A 21,558-nucleotide genomic window follows, 5' to 3' on the forward strand; every position below is an offset into this window, starting at 1 on the left:
AAGAGGAGGAGGAGGTAGAAGGAACAGAAGAGGAAGAGGAGGAGGAAGAGGAAAAAGGACCAGTTGAAGCAGCTGCAGATGAAGAGGAGGATGAGGTGAAGGCAGAGGAGGAGGAAGAGGAGGCGGATGTGGCTGCTGAGGTGGAGCATGAAGAGCACGAAGACGAGGAAGAGGAAATGGAACCTGAAGCACTTGCACCTGCACCTGTGACTGATGAAGATGATGATGAAGAGGAGGGGGAAGAGAAGGCAGATGCTGTTGATGAAGATGAAGATGAAGATGATGATGATGATGTAGAAGAGTCTGCTGAGGAACCTGCTGCTGTTGAGGAGGATGATGATGATGATGATGATGATGATGATGATGATGATGAAGAAGTTTCTCCTGAACCTAGTTCCACCTCTGAGGATGAAGAGTTAGCTGTGTCTCCTGATTCGGAGTCTGACGTACCTGTTGACATCGAAGACAGTGACGAAGACATAACTCTCCCTGAAAAAGAAGAAGAAGATGATGAAGACGAACAGGACGAAGATGACGATGATGATACCAGTGACGATGCATTCACTGACACCTCGGATGTCACGGAATCTGCACTTCTTTCCAGCGAGGAGGAGGAAGAGAGCGTGGATGATGACGACGAAGATGACAGATTAACCGAGGGTGTCGTATCATCTGATAGTGATGGCATCATTGCAGAAGACACCGAAGATGACAGATTAACCGAGGGTGTCGTATCATCTGATAGCGATGGCATCATTGCAGAAGACACTGAGGATGACAGATTAACTGAGGGTGTCGTATCATCTGATAGCGATGGCATCATTGCAGAAGACACCGAAGACGACCTGGATCTTCCTCCTGTCGCCATTGATGATGAGGATGATGATGATGATGTTGATGTTCACAAACTCGCAGATGAGGAAGAGCTCCCTCCACTGCCTGCAGTTGATGACGATGACGATGACGACAAACACCTGGAAGACGACGTCAAACTGAGTGAAGACTCTAAGGATGATGATGATGAAGATGATGATGATCTGGACCAATCAGACGAGGACATATCCGTCGCCTCATCTGACCACTTTGCGGACGATGAAGATGATGAGGAAGACAGCGACCTCAAAGACGACGAGCTCCACTTTGAGAGTGACTTCGACGATTTTGAGCATGAGGATTGGGAGGACGTCCATGACGAAGATGAAGATGATGATGATAAGGAGGAAGAAGTGGACGTTTCTCCCTTTGAGAGCACAGACAGCGGAGTCTTAGGTGATGATGACCATGACGTTGCTTCTAAAACAGATGAAGAGTCTGAAGGAGAGACTGTCTTCAGTGATGATGACATCTCCTATGACACAACTGATGATGATGATGATGATAAAGATGATGACTTTGAAACCAGCTCATTTGAGTTCACATTTGATCAAGAAGATGACACAGTTGATAAAGATGAAATCACATCAGAGTCCTTAGCTTCCCTAGAGGATGACGAGGATGAAAAAGATGATGATGAAGATAAGGAAGATGATTATGATGAAGGCGTCTTGCTAACAGGTACAGTGCAGCATAATTTGTTGCTTTTATTTTAAATTACATTGCAGAGGAGAGAAGAAAATCAGAAAATAAATGTGTATACAGCATGTGCTAGTCATATCAAGTGGATATCTGACCCATTTACAGTCTTTTTAGCATCAAATTCCCTCTTTGTGTTTCCTCGGACAGTGTTTCCCTGTTGAGCTGCGGTGGAAGTATAGTAATAAAAACACTAAAAAGACTGTAACATTGAAAGATATCTACTTGATTTGACTCATTTGGACGCTGAAGCTTCATATTAGCTGCAGATAAACTTTTAAATACATTTTTGCACAGAAGGAGGACTGTGGATTTTGTCCCCCATCACTTACATCTTAAATGCATTATGAAGGGATCTTCTAATGGTCAGTATGAACAGGAGGATGTTTCACTGTTCATTTGGGCTCCTGACTGTTGTTTTACTTGAAAAAGACTTGAAAAATTTTGAACGTGTCCTTTACATACATAAACTAGTGTAGTAATTAGCACATTCAGGTGTGCAAAGACTCAAACAATCAATATAGATGCAAACATCATTTAATAAAGCAGTTGTTTTTTTCTGATTACATTACAGCATAACATGGCCACACAGGATGCTTATTTCTGATTGGCTGGCGTGTGTCGTTTCAAATCATCTTTAGAGACGACAAAGATAATTCAATTCAATTCAATTCAATTTTATTTATATATGAAATAATGATTTATTTATAAATCACAACAAAAGTTATCTCAGGGAACTTTTCACATAGAGCAGGTCTAGACCGTACTCTTTAATTTACATAGACCCAACATTCCCCCATGAGCAGCAAGGAAAAACTCCCCTTTTAACGGGAAGAAGCCTCAAGCAGAACCAGACTCTAGGTGGGCGACCATCTGCCTTGACCAGTTGTGACATCTGACATTTTAACTATCCTTCTATAAAATATTGTATCAATATTAAAGCAATAATATGATAGGGAAGGAGAAAGGGATTAAAAAGTAGGGCAAGAACAGTAAAAACAACAACAAAAACAAAAAGTAATGAATATTGAATACTGAATACTGAATAAAATGAAACCAAATTCTTTATTTTGCAGTAGAATTGTGTTGTGGTGGTGTGTTTCATGTGGGGCATTGTTGTCTTTTTTGAAACATCAGTCCCACTTCTGTTTCCCAAAAAATTACAGCACATTAAAAAAATAAGATTTACATCTGTGTGACTGTACCGTGCTGTACTACACTGTGTGTGTTTCTGTATTTGTAGCCCCCTCTGTAGCAGCATTACTTGTCCAGAAGGAGGCGACAAAGACTGTAGCAGACACAGACGAGGACGAAGAGGAGATCAGACAGGCTGATGATGATGATGAGAGCCAGACTAAAGAGGCTGAAACAGAAGAAACTGGTGAGTATCACACAGTCATTTAGCTGTTGTACTTCCAAACTGTTGGTTCCAGTGTTGCACTAATTCACATATGAATGAGGTTCAGTTAAGATGTGTTGTCAGTGCCATCATTTCAGCTGTAATTCAGTGTGTACAGTATGTTTTATGTTTATTCTTAATGCTTAATGTTTATTAAGCAGCAAAATATAGTCATTATACAATTAAATAATATTTGTTTTATGCTGGACAATGGAAACTAACATACTGTACACGTCAAACACCATTCATGTGTACTGTCAGGGGTTAAAACGTTAACACTCTCATATTGTGTAAAATCCTTCAGAGGCTCTGCAGTCTATCTCAGGTTTATTCACAATATGCAACAAAAAAAAATCCAAGGTTAGTTTTTCACTGTCATAATTTATTTCATGCAGTTTATCAGACAAGAAGAATCCACATAATTCACTGAAGGTTTCAGCCAGTAAAAATGCTGTTTTACCACAAAACTGCAGGGATTTCTCCTCCACATATTTTGTTATTTAACTTGATAGATTCCTGTGGAATCATGTTTTGGCTGAATGTGTTTGGACCCCCATTGGCTAAATGGCATAAATGACAATAAGTCAACATTTATCAACATTATTCAATACAAGAGAAAACGTCAAATTCAAATAATAACATCACCAAGTGCTCTCAATAATAAGGCAGAAAAAACAACTTGTTACAACCAAAAAAATGTCAAGACAAAAAACATACCTATGTAGAACTCATCAGTCTTTGTTTCAGCAGCTTCTTGAAGTCTGTTATTAATCAATTTAATAATTCCAGGCAGAAGAAGATCTATATAAAATAGTTTTCATAATACCATTTGTGGATGTGGAACAACCAAATGTCACTTGACCCACTTGATTATTATAATTGTAGCTAAAGCCAGTGTATTCTAATGTTTCAGACAAGAAATGTGGTGTATTGTTATTATATCATTATTGATGACATTTTGCATGAATGACAAAAGACAAGATTTTAATTTTACACACAATTTTAGATGTGTCCTGCATTTAAGGTATACTATGGATTTGTCGGCTGCTGTCTCAAAACTCACCGTTCAAAGTTTGCCCCTCCTCCCGGCTCAATGACACCAGAGCGAGAGAGAGAGAGGGAGCAGGGGTGGTCGAGTGAGCTAGAGAGTGAATGAAGAGAGGGAGTGGCGGTAGCGAGAACAAAGCTGTGAATCAGATAAATAAAATGTTATTTTCTGATTGTTTCACAGCAGTTACGTTCTAAAGCACAGATAAACACGCCCACACCTCCTCACAACCCTGTGGGAAGGTGCCGCATTGCCAGATTTAGTGTGATTGCAGAGCTTCATCCTGTCCGCTGTGGCTTCTCTGCTCTGTGTGTGTGTAGCTCAGCCCCGCCCTTGGTCAAACAGACACACAGACCTGCTGCTCTTTACACATCCATGACACAGAGACAGAGAGCAGAGCAGAGCAGAGGAGAGAGATGGAGATAGAGATGTAACCTGATCGCTACGAGTCCCGACCTCACACCCTGCATGCTGTTATTGGCTGGGAGCTACACACCCACTGCCCAAAGGTTGACGCCCAGAAATGTCCCGAAAACAGCAAAATAATAAGACAATAAGAAAATACAGGCAGAGGGCAGAATCTCTATAGATAAATACACCACCACACACTTCTACTGGGTCATAAGTGACGATTGAGAGGGATTATTTTTGTATGCATTATTTTTTTAGGAAAATCCTGCATAGTATACCTTTAACTGAGCCTGAAGCTGTTGATGAAAAGGATGAATGACAGTGAACATGAAACCCACCTTAGTGCTACATGTGTGATTATTACAAAATAAACATCTAAAATTTCAAACTTTTCTCTCAGATTGAAGCAGAAAAACAAAACTTGACTACTGTCAGTTTATTGGTCCTTTTTGTGAATGTAATCAATCACCTCATATAAATGAATACAAATCTATGCTGAAGCCACTTGTTACTTCTGCCATCAGTTACCAGTCCGACTGCTGCTCCTGTGGAGGAAGATGAGGATGAGGATGAGGATGAGGATGAGGGTGAGGGTGAGGATGAGGATGAGGATGAGGATGAGGTTGAGGAGCCGACGGCTGAACCCCAGAAATCTATAGACGAGCCTGAAGATAAAAAAGAGGAGGAGTACGATGAAGACGACGACGAGGACAAGGCGACGGTGGATGTGATCAAACCTGTGCCTGAGCCTGAGGAGGAAGCACATAAGACTGAAGCCACAGGTCAGAGAGGGAGGATAATTACTACTTTACTACTTCATCATATTTACGTTCAGTGTAACCTTCAGTAACGTCTCTGCTTTGTGGTTTCAGTGTGTCCCTGCTCGCAGCCTGCAAAGATCAGAGAGTCTGTGGTGAAGACTGCAGAGAAAAAAGGTCTGTGATATTCATATAAGGTGGAAGACATCACATCATCTTCATCTTAACACGCTCACTGTCAGTAGAGAGGGTGTTAATAGTGGAGACCAGCATGATTTGCAGAAGGAAATACTGTTGCTGTTTACTGGTAATGGTGGCTTGATAAAATAAGATGTCACAACACACATGTACACATAAAACATAGATCATACATACATTCAAGATTGAACATACTTATGTTGAGTGTTGAGTGAGACAGTATACTTTTAGGGATAATAAAAAGGAATAGGAGAGGAAAGGGAAATAAAAACAATAATTTAAGAAGAGCAAGAGATCCAACAGCACTACGATCAATACTGTAATCAAAGTAATGCTTGTTTTACACTGGATTTTTTGGCTCGAACAGATCTCTATTCAGCTTTTAAAAGACATGAAAAAACAGTTTTTTTTTATAAGAATATAAATAAAATGTGGTTCATAGATATGAGACACTGTAAGAAATATTGTAAAGATTGGAGAGAGTCATTCAATCAGGGCAGGTAGGTGGATTTTTTGCAAGAAAATGAGGTAAAATATCTGTTTTTAATGATTATTTTTTGTTATTTAGGTGTGTCATCCACACTAAATGAATTTCATATGTAACATACAGACAATATTATGTAATATAAAAAGCACTTTTAGGTTTTCAATTAATTTATTGCATGAAAACTGTATTTTTTTCTGCCCTGTATTTGATTGAGAATTTTATTTTGACAATTTATTTATAGAAAATCACAATATTATCATCACAAATAACTTTAAAGTTGGATTAAGAAGGGCAGGTACAATCCTATCTCAGTTAATGTATTGATCCTGTCATTTTCAGTATCTCCTCTCTCTTATAGCGTTAAACTATGTGCAATTAGTATGCAGACGTGAGCCAAAAATTATTAGCTGTTGATATGAGACCCTCTAATAGTAAACACATCACACATTAGTGTCAAGATCAAATGTTGCAGCTGTTAGAGGAGTTTTATCTTTCACTGCACGTCCATCTTGATGCATAAATAAAGCAACCAAGTGAACAACATGAAAGACTTGAGTTAGTTTGTCACATGTTGCATTTAGATTAACTGGGTAAAGACACGATAGACTAAGATCAAGATTTTTGTTTTAGTTATTGCACTAAAATTATGTTTAAAATTCTGTTTTGTATGTGCAAGTAATGGTAGAGCAGCATGAACTTCATGTGCTTTATTTGCATCGTACCGTCTGTGGAGCAGCTCAGTGTTAAGTGCGTCCGTTTGTGTTGTCAGTGATGTTCATGTTTCTGTGTCTGCAGATGTTCCAAAAAGGGTTTCAGCTCTGAGAAGGAAAAAAGGTACTGATGAAAATGATCTGATTCTCAGTAAGGACAGTAATTATATACACATCATGTCGGTGCAAAAGTATTAGAAAGCAGCATCAGTGGAAAAAGTAACGTCTATACTTTTACTTAAACGTGCGGATGTTACTTTTTTCACTGATTCTCTAAATGGCCACCAGAGAAAACTCATTATTTTAAGATTTAGTATTATGTGTTTTTTCCAGGATGTATTATTTAGTGTTTGTTGGGGAATTTTGATTGAGTCTTCTACAAGAAAGGCTAGTCTCTGATTATGAAGTTGTTGATTTAGTGTTTTTGATCAACCTGTATCTTTAAGCCAAACCTAAACACTGCATGGAGCAGACTGAAAAGTTTTACTTTAGAGGCAGAGTTCAGGCCAGAAAAGTCTCTAAACTTCTAAACCTATAATTTAAAGATAGTTATAGCAGTATGAAGCACAGCTGAGTTAAGTTCCTTCAACTTATGTGCTTGTTTTTGCCTTTAATGTTTGATTTTTAGAGCATGAAGCTGTGAAGACAGAGGAAAAGCCAAAAAGGACAGGTAACCGTGAAACACTGTTCCATCTTCATACACACTATGACTTGAAATCTAAATGTATTTATTAATGCTTGCTCTTACTGTGGTGTCATAAATGAAAATATGTGTGCGTGCTGTGACTAGTTCTTCCCAGGGTTGCAGGTCTGGAGCCAAAAATGAAGAGGATCAGGAGAATTCCTGCTCTTCTCAGAGGTAACCAGACTTACTTCAGGTGTATAACAGACTTGGAGGTTAGGTCTGAGTTTAAACTTGCCTTAAATTTGCAGAAAGATTCACAAAATAATCATATGAATCATAACGACAAACTGGCTGTATGATAAATATCCGGAGCAGTCGTTTTACTGGACACACCTGACTGTCATTTACAAAACTTTTTCACAACTTCTTCACAAGTTTAATTTAGTTTTCTCTTTCAAATCCTGATAAAAAGTCAAGAAACAGGAAAAGACAAAGACTTCCAAACCAGGTAAGAGATTCATTCAGACATACTCATTCTGTGAGAAGTAAAATATGTATCAAGACCACTGTAAACCATCTGGTCATTTTTATTGACAGAGACAGAGGCCCCAAAACCAGCAGAGGTCCCAGAATCTGAACAAGAAGGTATAATACATATTTTTTTCACAAAAAAAACAACAACATAAAGTACAGTAAAATGCATCAATAAATATGAAATAATTTGTTTTGTGTGGAAAGCTGGAGGGACACCTCCACATTTACATATTCGTACAAAATCCATTTCGATGACACCAACACCCACTAACGTAAATATATTTTGTTTTGTTTGTTTCAGTTGGTCCTTGCAGACCTGCACCAGTCTACTGCCCGTCCCCACCCGGCTGGTACGGTAAGTAGAAAAGTTATATCATACAAATGTCTGATTTTATAACTCTGGAGATGACGTCCTGCTTCAAATGTGTGGATCTCTTCAATTTACCTCCAAATGTCAACTTGCTGAAATGTCAAATTCAAATTTATATCTTCCAGTTCATCACATAGTCACAGACAACCCGTACCCTCCTCCGACGATGACAGGTATTTACACTGTTGTCCTATCAGCTGCAGGCATAAGGGATATTAGTTTGATATATATTTCACAAACAGTGTGATCATGTGTTTTCTCATTTTTTCAGCTCCTTCTGCTCCTGTTTTGACCGCCCACCCTGTTCATCCTGGCGCCCCACCAATGCAGCCTCAGCCAATGCAGCCGCTCTACGCACAATATCAGTCGTATCACCAGCCAATGCAGCCAATGATGCAGCCCCCCCCACCAGAACCAGTCCAGCCGGTCCCCCCAGTCCAACCAGTTGAACCGGCACAGCCAGTTGAACCAATCCCACCAGTCAAGCCAAAAGCCACAGAACAGGAGCCTCCAGTTCATCCTGAGGTCCAGACTCCAGTTCCGGGTGAGGAAGAGTCTGGTGGAGATGAGACTCAGATTTATTTGACCAAATCACAGTAAAAATCCAATCAGATCAAAACTTTCCTTTTCTAAAGTGACAGATATTGATAACATCTTATTCTTATGCTAAACTAAACGTCCATAACACAGAAGTTAACCACCACAAGAGCAGCATTTCAGTTTGAAAACAAAGCAGCAACCAAACTATAATCTCATATTTGGGTCACAGCCAACAGACACCATGCTGGCAGCCATGTAAATGCATTAATACTGATTGTTTTATGACAACTACATCAGACACATGTTGTATAAAAAACAGTTACACAACATTTAAAGAGCTAAATGATAATTTTCCTCTCAATAAACAATGTTGTTCATCACAAGATCCACTAGCTGCCAAAGCAGAGATGAGTTTGCATTCTCATTCAGGAACATTATAGTTGTCAGACATAAAAAAGCTCCATAATTTTTGTAATTGGAATATTGTTTGACAAAAAAAAAAGAGTTGGGAAGAACTAATGTGCAGACTGCAAACTTTTAGCAGACTTTAACAGGCAAGTCTGCAAAGAATAATGATAAATGAGACTTCTAGATGATTTTATGCCTGAAATAATGTTCCCACGCATTAGAGATTTTACAATGTAAAATATTTCCAAGTCCTATTATGAAGGTAGACAGTGATAAATTCCCTTGTAGAGGTTTAGGAAGGACATCCAGAAACTCTGTGCAGACAAATCTCAATAATAAACCTCTCTTCTCTCCTGCTTTTGGTTTCCTGGTCAGGTTTTATGCATATAGACGTTTATATTTCACTATTGAAACAATGTGGACATCTTTATTATTCAGAAATCATGCTTACGCTTCAGAATATAAATTATTAAGATTTAGGATGTTCTACTGTAATATCTGCTTGTGAAGCAAAACTTACCTAAACTCTTATTTCTTAAAGAACCAGAGACCGTTAAAGAAGACGTGAAGGCTGAATCCACAAAGAAAAGTAGAAACGGCTTAATAATATAAACTCACTTGCATAATTATTTTGTTTTTAATTACTGCAGTGAACAGTTAATTTAATATCTGGTTCTTTTCCAGCTGCAAAGAAGAAAGCCAAGACTGCTGATGCAGATAAAGGTACTACAGTTTATGCATCTCCACATCCAATAAGTGTTTTATTTGTCAGCTAATTGAAATATTTCCTGTAACAAACTGCAGCTGCAGCATATAACAGTGATGTAAAATGGCACAATGTGCTTCACAAATGCATTCATTATAGAAAATTAACTCTGCATGGCCATTTCACTCCAATTATCCCCTCAGAGCCAGCAGCGGCCAAAGACAAAACAAAGAAAGGTAATTCATGCTTACAGCTCAGTAATTTGGTGTTTTCAGTGCTGAACACTTGAGGACTGTTACAAATGATCCAGACAGCAATTGGAGCAGCGCTTTGCTGTAAACATACAGACAGATTTAAGCATTTCAGCAAAATAACATAATTTAACACATCTGCCAATTCTAGATGCTGCTGTTTCCAAAGACAAAACCAAAGCAGCTGCTGCAGAGAAGGGTGAGAAACTGTACAGTTATATTGATGAATATTCATTTTATTTAAAAGTATATTGTGTTTATTATGTATTTGTTTTGATACAGAACCAGCAGCAAAAAAAGAGAAAACCAAAAGTCCTGCAGTGGCTAAGAAAGGTAATCAACACTTTGGTTGAATATTAAGTTTATACATCGTGGAAAAAACAAACTGGATGTTAATTTCTTTCATATCTTTCATGTGTTTTTGCAGAGCCAACTGTGAAAGAGAAAACCAAAACTGCAGCTGCTACTAAGAAAGGTAAAACATCATTGACCCAGCGGGTGTCATAGTAAAATATTTAACACATAGAACCTCCTTCTTTTGTTTGAAGGAGCAGCTAATATACAAAAAAACTCCCCAAATTATCCAAAACACTAATCACAACTCTCTCTTCATTACGTTAGAGCCTGCAGCTGCACGACAGAAAAGAAAATCAGCCTCAGAGAAGACAGGTAACTACGCTGACGCTGACATTCGTTAATTTGCATAAAGTCAATCATCATTCTTCTCAGTGACATGCAAAATAATTGGAAATTAAATTGTTTTTACTCTTCTGAGAAGCGTCTCCTGTCAAGAGTAAAGCCAAGGCCTCGACAGCCAAGAAAGGTAAAACTAATCGAGGATGAGTTCACAAAAATTACATTTTTTATGTGATTTAACCTTCTGGTTTGGTCATCTGATTTAGTTCAGATTCTCACTCTTCTGTTTGTGCAAGTGCGAAATCAGAAGTTGAATCAAATTATATACATTTTAACCTGAGTATTGCTGTGTTTTTAGGGTTTTTTTTCATCATTACACTATCATTTCTGATCCAGATGCAGAACCTGTACCACACCTCAGACTGAGGACAAGACTAGAATCTGAAAAGAGGTCGAATGCAACCTCTCCGGCCAAAGAGTTGAAACCAGGTAAATCCTCTAATTAATGAGCTCGAAATGATGAACTTTCATTAGCTTGTGGAGGACAGCAGGAGTGTTGCACTTATACTTGTAATTATTCATGTTCATCTTTTATCTTTAGCCAAGACAAGATCAAAGTTATTGGCAAAAAAGAAAAATAAGGCATGATTTTATGACACATAAACATAAATCAGCCAGTGGAAGAGGGTGGATTTTTCTCTTAAACAGCAAAACAAACAGTGTTATATGTGAGTCGTGGTAATGTTCAGTCTCTACTGGCATCTTTCAGGACAAATCACACCTCTTGAAAACATACGGTTAGAGATTATGTGATTAAACGGGCTGTTTTATGCAGGATAAAGTTCTAATTAGGGACGTGTCAAGCCGTATTACACTGAGATGGAATAATATCACTAGAATATTAAATGTACCACAATGTCTGAGTTATTCGGCAGGCTGTAATAAGGCTGTCTCTCCTCTCACAGGCAAAGCTCAGAAGACTGAGAAGAAATCAGTCAAGGAGGCTCGAGGTATGGAAACAGATTTAGAAAGTGAATTTAAATGTGTGTCTCCTACATTTTAGATTGATCTGCATCTCTCTTTACTTCCCTTATCACATTCCAGATAAAGATGAGAAACATCCAGCACGTGCTAGTGAGTATGAAAGTTATTTATCTTGAGTAAATTATATCGACTAACCTTAATAACCGATGAGGTTTCATTGAACTGATATGTGGATATTGTTAGTTTATTATTTATCTAGAAATTCAAGAAGTCAAAGGATTTATTTTGTTTTCTTGTGGAATATGTTTCATTTAAGAGGCTTCATCAGTTGTATTGATGGGTCGAGATGTTCAGGCATCAAAACCTCTTTCGACTGTTGATGTTAAGGTCAACTTTAAGGTCACAGTTGTCAGAGTCACATGATTTATTTGGTGTCAAAAGTCTGGTACTACGTATATATATGAAGCTCTTCTGTCATCATCCCGATTTGACTTCATACCTTTCAGATAGTTAAATCTGTTTTTTGAAATGTTAGTGGTGTCACTTTATTAAAATCCTGTCTTTATATTATATTATTATGTGCTCCTGACCTCATCCCACCAAATCATTCGAATGTAATATTAGAGACACTGCTCTCTGCAATGCTTTCTGCTCTGGTGTTTCTACTCAAACTTACCTCCTATGAACTGATGATATGCAAGTAATTTGCAGTAATTTGCAGCGGCTGTGGCTCAGGAGGTAGAGCGGGTCGTCCACTAATCGATAGATTGGCGGTTCGATTCCCGCATGTCGATGTGTCCTTGGGCAAGATAGTTATCCCCAAATTGCTCCTGATGGCTGTGCCATCAGTGTGTGGATGTGTATGAATGATTAGACTTCCTCTGATGGGCAGGTTGGGACCTTGCATGTTAGCCTCTGTACCCATTCAGCACATGAATGGGTGAATGTCATTCGTAGTGTAAAAGCGCTTTGAGTGGTTGGAAGACTAGAATGGCGCTATACAAGTACAGTCCATTTAATAATGATAAACCTCATTTTGATAGAACACTTCATAGCAAAGTTACAAAGTGCTTTCCAAGGAAAAAGACTAAGACAAAACAAGGAATAAAAGCAAAGTTAACAGTGATACACTGTATGTTGACTGACAAGCATTATTGTAGTTTCAGAGCATGAAGTAGTGTGATAGTCTTGTCACATAGCGAAAATGCATTAGGAAGATGTTAAAGTTGAATTCTGGTGCTAACCCTAACACTCACCCCAACCCTAAAACATGAGTATTATTATATAAATCCATGTAGGGAGGTCAGGGTGTCATGAATGGATCAATAAAACATGGAAGACTCTTTCTGATCCATCTCTCCAAACCAAACCATCATCCCCCCCCCCCCCCCCCAAACATAATTCAGTTACTTTTGTGCTTAAATCTAACCAAACCTTAATCACAGCATTGTCACATCATAAAACAAACTCGTTATGTCATTGTTTAATGTTATTTCATTGGCTATTTTGAGTAGCTAAGCTAAGTGTTTACGTCACATGCAGTAAAGGTGTGAATGATCTAAAGAGGTTGTCGGTGGAACTAATTAAGTTTCTTGGTTGACTGGAGAAACGTCTTCAAGACAAAAACAATAAATCCAACTTATTATCTTTGGATATTCTATCACCTGGATGAAGGAGAATCTTTTGTTTTATTAATTGAAAATAATGCTTCATACTATATGCTTGTTGTTCATAGAGAACGGAAAAAGAGCTTCCCGTAAAGCCTGAGGTATTATGTTAATTTTCACCATCTTTTCCACTGGTTAACTCAGTATGAAGAGACGTTCGCTCTAATGACATTAGGAATAAAAGTGATTATAATTTAATGAGATGAGCTGATTGAGACAAGATTACTGGCCTTTTGAGCCGCCTTGAGTTATTGGGAGAGATTACGGCTTTTGATGAATATAGCAACAATAATACTTAGCTGGATTGATTAAATCCATGAACCAAATCCCATTAAATCTGGGTATTGGTGTTCTGTTCTTATTGAGTCATCCAGTGGAGAATCAACACTCCCCCACTGCCCCGAGTGGTTCAACACTTTCTTAATATCAAAGTCTGACACAGTAGCTAGGACGGGTCATACAAAGTTAGATTTTTATGTTCCCAACTAAAAGCTGAAGGTAGATAATTTGCATTTGGTTTGTGTAGGTTGTTTAAAAGCAGGACTGTACAGATATTCACTGCTGTACAGATGCTACAGACCAGTAGTAAACTGGTCAGTCTTATGCATGATAAAAAGGAGCAGAAAAAAAGACCATATCTGAATTTTTTATTATATTCCCTTCATAAATAATAGTTAACTGGCGATAGAATAGAAAGAGTGTGTGCTCTCTTTCAAGGTTGTCTTTACACATTGTCCTCCTTACTGCAACACACCTGCATGTAAACTCTCCTCTTCATCCTTCATCATCCTCTCACAATAACAACAACAACATAATATCTCAATCTGTTTTATCACTGTTTCTCACAGAAGAGCGCCAGACTGAAGACAACGCTACAGACAAGAAGAAAACAGGTGAGAGAAGCTGACATGTTACTTTTAATAAAATTGGTAATTGTAAATATTATACATTTTGATATTTACCAGTTCAGTTTCAGAGCTGGTTCTCAATAATAAACAATAGATGCACTCTACTGATTAAACATTGCTCACAATGGACGTTTTTTTTTCTTAAAGTGTCAAAATCAACCTCGCCTACATTACCCACAATGCAACTCAACTCGATCTACTTGACTGTACAGATTCAGGCGTGTTATGCTAGTAGCATGTTAAGATGGAGCCCAGTTTGGATCTTATTCTCATCTTTAACTGACATCTCCTTCAAACCACTATGGATCCATCTATCCGACTCATAATCTCACCGTCTCCACAGGACAGAGATACTTCCAGTGCATTTATGTCCCCGGCAAAAATGCGCACTACCCCTTACGACCTTTCACCCCGGCCATGTCCCCTGCCATGATGTCTCCTGCACTCAAGTCGATGTTGGAGCAGCAGAGAGCAGCCAGGATGTCGGGTCAATAGGATGACCTGACCTCTCACCTCATATCTGATGGCAGTTGAATCCTCCAGCCCAGCAGGGGGGAGATGTTTGAATCTGTGGACTTCCTTAGATTCAGAGGACAAGCACAGACTGACAGATAAACGTGAGAGCAACAAGTGGACAGAAATATGTTGTCTTTAATTTATCTATGTATTTATTTTCTCACTAAGTGGTTGAGCTCCTGGGGTTGTTGTTGATATTTTCCCATTTTCCCCTCAGCTGATGCTTCGCTGTGATGTTTTGCTTCCACTAGTTAGTCTTCACCGGTCGTGCCTTGCTTGTGCTGTAGATAACATCTTTATTATCCAAAACACCAACACATTTATGAGAATATTCTTAACTCAATATACTGTACATAATGCATATGTTTGTAATTTAGGCTGATGTAAAAGTACACACCTTATAACGTGTAATTTTTCTGTTTACTTTCAGTCTAGTCAATGATTTCTAAAATACAACCTTCATATAAAATGTAGCTTAGTTTAAGGCAGTTGTACTGGCAAAAGAAATTCAAATTCTTCGGTTTAAAAAGTCACTTTTTCTCTTTTATTACGCTTTGAATCATATTTTGAAAAGGAAAAAAAAGACAATTTAACAGTAAGTACAAACTGGGACATTTTGCAACAAATGTCTAGTGAAAATAAATGACACTAAATATTACTTGAATGGGCATGTTGCATATTTCAGCCCTTTTTTTCATAAAAAGAAGAACATCAATACTCTAAATCTTAACTTGTCAATAAGTTGACAATTTGTTACTTTTATCCTCTTTTCCACTAAAATTACTGGTTTAAAATACCGTTATCATCTGTATCATAGCCGTACCAGTTGTGTTTTGTTGTTTAGCTGCATCTGCTGCAGATTAGCATGCAAATAAATGTCAGGGGGATCAAACCTCAGGAGCTCCCACAGGTGATCCCAGCAGCCTCCCTGTCTCTGATCATGAGTATGAACATCAGTCTCACCAACATATGGATGGATGTTGATGAGACTCTTTTTCCTACTGTAGACCGACGAGCTGCAGCTCTTCAGCTGCCTCTGCATAAAACTGCAAAACCTCATTACTGTATGTACCTCACCTTCACATGCTTCATTTACATTAAAAGGCACTGCTGTTTTCTTAGTTTAAAGACATATTTTGACATGTTGGATTTAATTGTTGGGAATTTTTTTATTCCCAAACACTGACCCCTTTTGTTTTATGTTATATTTCAAAGAAGTTGCTGATTCATAACAAGGTTGCCAACTTGTAACAGAAAAAAACAAAGGTTTTAAGTTAAAATTCACAGTATATGGTCCACTCATCCAATGCCAATATCCATTCAATACTTGAACACTGTTGTCATAGGGTTAGGGTTAGGGGGTTAGGGTTAGGGTTAGGGTTATTTCATTTCTATTTCCCAAACAACTTTATTTCCCACTGCTACAGCCTTTTAAATCTTTGCCATGCAACCTCAGTTAACCTCAGTTAACCAGTTCAAATGAAACAAGCATCAGACAGGACAGAAAATGATAAAATGGACCGATAGTGTATCATCAGTGATGTAATACATAATAAAAATATGTTGCCCCATTAGATGTAATGTTGTGAAATTGTCTTTAAACTTCAAAAGTCCTGGATGCCAAAGATATCAACAAGTCAGCTTTGTTCTATAGTAAAATATCAGCTGTTTTAACTCGTTCAGAAACAGGGAGTCTGTACAGGACAAATATAAATGTGACCAACTCATGAGACGCTGTGATGTCTTCTATCTTGAATGAATGTCATGTGTGTCATGTTAATCCAGCGATGGATCATGTAGTTTATTATTTATTAAGACAAATACATGGTCAAAGTTTCAGTTACCTCGCTCGTTCATAGCTCTGGTTTTGTGCCTGAAGCAACAAGGCTCAAGCTTACTGTTGCTACAAAACTGTTGCTGAGCATTACCAGCAATTTGCTATTGTTGTCTTACTAAATGGAAACCTGATGTCAAAAGAACCAAAATGGGTTTTCACAGTAGGTTTAATCCCGATATGAGACCCGTGTTAGCCGACAGTTTATTCATAGTTACAGTTTCTGAGCATGTGATCATGCACAAAACTTTGTTTTCGTAAATATACAGTAGGCAGTTTCACCTAAGTTACCTGGTAACGTAGCGCAAGTCACTACTGTTGTTGCTATGGTTTCCTAAGGTTTAAGATTTCTTGCACACTGATTTAGAACAGTAAGTGTTGACTGATGTTTTAGGTGTTTTAATATATGATTTAAAGTGACACATGCTAGCCAATGAGAAGTGAGTATTTGTCATGGCCATGGTCAGAATGTGAGGCTTCTCTCATTAGTGCAGCTTTATTAAGTCTCACTTCAGTGCTGGACTATCCTCGACTTTTCAGAATTATCCCCAAAAAGTCTGAAGGTGTGTACAGACTGAATGTGAAGCAAATTTAAGAAGTGGCGCAATTTCATACAGTTGAAACAAACAAGTAAATACTTACAAATGCAGATTCACTCTTAAGTCGTGTGAAGCAAGAAATGTTTAAGTGTTTTTACTTGTTTGAAGCTGTTTGAATTTGTTTCAGTAACATAAAAGACAAGAGGAAAGATTAAAGATCTGTAACAATTTAACAGAAGAACTGGAGTTCTTGATAGATTCTGAGATCAGTTTGGGGTTTGAGCTGTCACACATACACATTTATTACATGTGTTGCTACAGTAACTAGCTAACAGTCCAGGAAGTCAGTTACTGCGACCTTGAATCAGACGCCAAATTGTTGCACAATGGTTTATAAAACTAAGAGACAGGATTTTACAACTTTTGGAAAGTTATCACAGTAGCAACTCTTTTGTTGCAATGATCGTGAGGTAAACAGTAGAAATACTCTGCTGTTCATATTACACCGGTAATCTACCAGGAACATGTGCTTGGATGTATGTAAGTTGTCTCACTGGACGACATTGCATTGCAGCAAAAACTGCGACAGGTTCACCTTTTTTCCCGGACAACGATGCTATTTTCGGTCTGCCTCATGTCACATGTTAAAGCGAGATTAAAATTTGCTTTTGCCTTCAGTCTGAATGCATCTTTAACATCAAAAGTATGATTCATTGTCAGACCAAAGCAACGGTTTGTTGTCCAATCAAATCTCAGCATGTTATGTGCTGTCATTGCCCTGAAGGTTTAACCCCGGGCGCTGATTTACAAGTGTGAATCTTCAGCTTGAGGTTTGGTGTGTCAAGTACGAGTGTGAAATGAGGTTAAGATAGCCTTGAGCTTCCTGTCAGCCCGCAGGGTTTAGGTCAGCAGGCCTGAGAAATGAAAGTGTGAGGAGCCTTCATGTTTCATGGCCAAATGAGATCTGACAACCATTCAGTCGCCCACAGAGTGTGTGGATGTTAAAGTGGTGTTTAAAAAAAAAAAAACACTGAAGAAACGTAGTGTTTATTTTAGACATGAATACTTTAGTGCATAAGTGAATTTTCATTTTTGAATAAAATCTCTTTCAGCAGGAAAATGAAGCAGTCGTAGCTCTGCTCTGTCTGGAAGTCCTGAAACTCCAGCTGTTCTGCAGCTGTGTGATATTAACCAACAGTAATTACACCACTCAGCTGCAGCTACGTGGTGTAATTATGTTTTTAAGTACTATATACACAGTAATTTAATAAACAAATCAATCAATCCACAGGATAATCTAGTCTAATCTAATCTCAGTACTTCACAGACTTCATTGATATTCATGTGAGTCTAACGATGGAATACTGCGTTTATCCTTGACGACGTATCTGATTACATGTTTTAAATACACATGATGCTATTAAGAACAAGTCTTTGTTGGTGACACGCTGCAGCTGTTCTTACAGCGTCCAGTGTGTTCACTCGAAGCAAAGTTCAATTTTTATTACTGTTTTATTTCAGTGTCTTTCTTGTCTTTGATTCTTTTTTTGGTCAGTAGTTCAAGTTTGTTGATTTGCATCTTCTGAGCAGATACAGTTTTTGACCTGGTTTCATGTATTTGTTAGTTGTCAGTGACTTGAAGCTTTTTGATTATTTGTTAGGTTTCATTCATGATTATAATTCAGTTAAATGCTTTCAAAATCAATACTTTCAGCTCTGACAACTCTAAAAATTCCATCTTAATTTACAACATAAATGACTTATTGGTACCAAGAGCTCACCTGCTTTCTACTAATTTCTACTGACCAACTAAATTTCTTGCCATTAAAGGTTCCCTGTGGAGTTTATGACCACTAATGGCGGGTAGAATAATTTCAGGAGCAGGTGCTGTGTTTGAATCACATGTTCTACCAGCATAATGACAAAAAATGCAAATGCACGTCATGAGTAAGGGGACGCTGGTATTTATATTCTTATGACTGCAGAGAGCGATAACTGGCGAGTTTCCAAAATAACAATAACACATTTTGGTTAGAGTTTAGCATTAGAGCTAATGTTTTTAGAGCGTTCTCACTCAGCTGCCAACTATTGCAGTCCTGCATGTCACATTGCCTTGTGTGTTGTTTGAACAGCTGTGCTGTTTTATGCAGTTTCACTTATCAACATGTAATGATGGTCACATGACGTAAAAAGTAGCATAACTGCGATAAAAGAGAAGAAGACTGCAAGCTGTTGTAAACAATTTAAAGCAACATTATGCAACTATTTTACCTTAAAATAACAGCTTCAAAATCATTTTGATGGTAAACTGACTTGTAATAGAGGGACTGGCGCCTCTTTCATTCCCACTCCGCGCCCCTGACGCCTGTTCTTGTAATGTGTAATTTGGGTTGAGCGGTTACGATCACCCTTTAGAATAGTAGTAGTTACCTGGATGTAACTCCAGTTCTATGAGTACGTGCAGATGACTCTTCAACTAATAAGCAACAGCTGATGAGCCTGATGAACCCTTCAGTGAATTACAATCACTTGTTATCTCGCCAATATGTAACTATATCGTTATCAACAGAACTAAAATACATACTAGCAGCCACCAGACTTTATTTTCTGCAGTGTGTGAAGATGCTGAAGAGTATAACGCTAGCCGTTAGCAACTACATTTTAGCACACAGCTGCTGTGGGTCTATATGTTGACGATCACAGAAATAAGATCAACCAGAAGCACAGTGAGGGATGTCACAACAGTAACCCCCCCTGTCAAGACAGCGGTCTAACACTGACCGCTCCTTCAGACTTTAACACTTATGCTGTGTCTAGACCTCAGCCTGAGCAGCACGTTTAGCAGTGTCTCTGCTAGACACACAGACGGAGCACTCACTGTTGCTGCTGCTCTGCTAAACGTGCTGCTCGTGTTACGCTTACGGTCTAGACATGCCATAAGTGTTCCCTCATGTTACAACAGTGCTGTATCCTCACTGCTCAGGTATCAACAGAGTTAAATGCACCAGCGTCCTGTAATCACCACTTGTGGCAGCAGAGGCCGCTGTTGCTGCTGTTCAGCAGAAGTGACATAGTCCTGCTTTAAAACGATTTTTCATAAAGTAAGAAACACATTCAGTATGTTCTCCGTTCATTTTGTGAACAAAATCTTGCTTGTTTACATCAAAAGTGCCTTTAACATACCAATGATATAACTAGCTGGCCCAAATGTCCTAAATTTAATGCACTTACAATAGTTTGTTTTTGTTTTTTGAGCATGCGGGTCAGCTTACAACAGCTGTGCTAACTATAAGACATTAAAAATGATGAAAACAACCTACTAAAAAATTAATCTACTGATGAATAAATATAATTTGAGCGTTATGGTTTGCAGATGAACTAAACTCACTGTTTGCCTTAATCACTCTATATAGTATATCAACCCATATGCTGTAAATAGAGGCCTGAGAGGATGACATCACAGCTGCACATGGTGCTTTTATCATTTATGGTTCCTGTTGAGACATATTTATGATAATAATTTGAGACCTTCTCTAATTTCCTTTGAGGAGAATATTGGGGCTTTTCAACAGATTTAAGCTGTGTGTTTGTGTGTGTGTGCGTGAAAATTAATAAAAAAAAAAAAAAAAAAAAAGCCTTGAAAAGGAATCTGTAAAGGATTCATTGTTACCGAAAGTCATTTCAACACCTCCATTTACTTCATATTTACTGATGTTTACTTACTCAACAGAGCCGTAGATATCCTGGGTTTGTCTTTTGTGAATGAACTCTATTAATATGGAAATGTTTCAAGAATTTAAGCCAGCGGGGAACATGATGATGATTGTGTTGTAACTGCAGGAATAAGAGCGGATTAATTGCAGAAGGTGTGAATTGTGTTTATGTTGTTTTTGAAGCAATTTGGTGATGTCTTATGTATTATGCATGCTGTTGTTATTCAAACAAAGCCACATTTTCGAGTTGTAATTTGCAGTTATAATTCAGTTGCACTCAACACCAACTCTTCAGTGTAAAATAAACACCATCCAGCAGTAGGTCCTGTGCTGTATAAAGAATGTAGATAACACGGATTGTTTTATTTGTTGCACTCTGGAGACTCATTAATAAATCTTTAGGTCTCACACTGACAGAGAGAAGAAAAATACACAAGTTTGGTTGGAAAAATTCACTTTGTTCTAATTAGAGAAGATGTTTTTCTTTGCAGATCAGTGTCATTAGACTGTAACATAAAACTTGGGCAATAATTTTAACTTTGTTTCATAAAGAGACGGTATAAACAACCTGTTGCATGTATTACAAGGCAGAATGCAATCACCCAATCACAGTACTGAATATTTTAGGAGCAAATTAAATGACATCTCAGGCTGTACTGAGAATGCCCGCTGTGTCATATGTAGAATACTAACCCAAAATGCAGTTTTTGAGTCATAATTTGAATAAAATCATGCAGAAAATTG

At 38.1% G+C, this 21,558-nt stretch overlaps 1 protein-coding gene across 1 annotated transcript; it reads left to right on the plus strand.

Annotated features, from left to right (window-relative positions):
* The first annotated feature begins 87 nt into the window (after window positions 1-87).
* LOC121882949 (serine-aspartate repeat-containing protein F-like) lies at window positions 88-21,558 on the plus strand. Its single transcript, XM_042391500.1, has 24 exons — window positions 88-1,554; window positions 2,816-2,953; window positions 4,955-5,212; window positions 5,303-5,365; window positions 7,212-7,253; window positions 7,374-7,442; window positions 7,681-7,716; window positions 7,806-7,853; window positions 8,044-8,097; window positions 8,238-8,285; window positions 8,384-8,656; window positions 9,602-9,649; window positions 9,745-9,783; window positions 9,970-10,002; window positions 10,169-10,216; window positions 10,300-10,350; window positions 10,445-10,492; window positions 10,639-10,686; window positions 10,796-10,840; window positions 11,050-11,142; window positions 11,619-11,663; window positions 11,758-11,787; window positions 14,153-14,197; window positions 14,556-21,558. Exons 1-24 carry the CDS (start codon window positions 177-179, stop codon window positions 14,705-14,707), a joined length of 3,132 nt encoding a protein of 1,043 aa, XP_042247434.1. The 5' UTR covers window positions 88-176; the 3' UTR covers window positions 14,708-21,558.

The sequence above is a fragment of the Thunnus maccoyii genome, chromosome 17, assembly GCF_910596095.1.
Source record: "Thunnus maccoyii chromosome 17, fThuMac1.1, whole genome shotgun sequence".
Lineage (NCBI taxonomy): Eukaryota > Metazoa > Chordata > Actinopteri > Scombriformes > Scombridae > Thunnus > Thunnus maccoyii.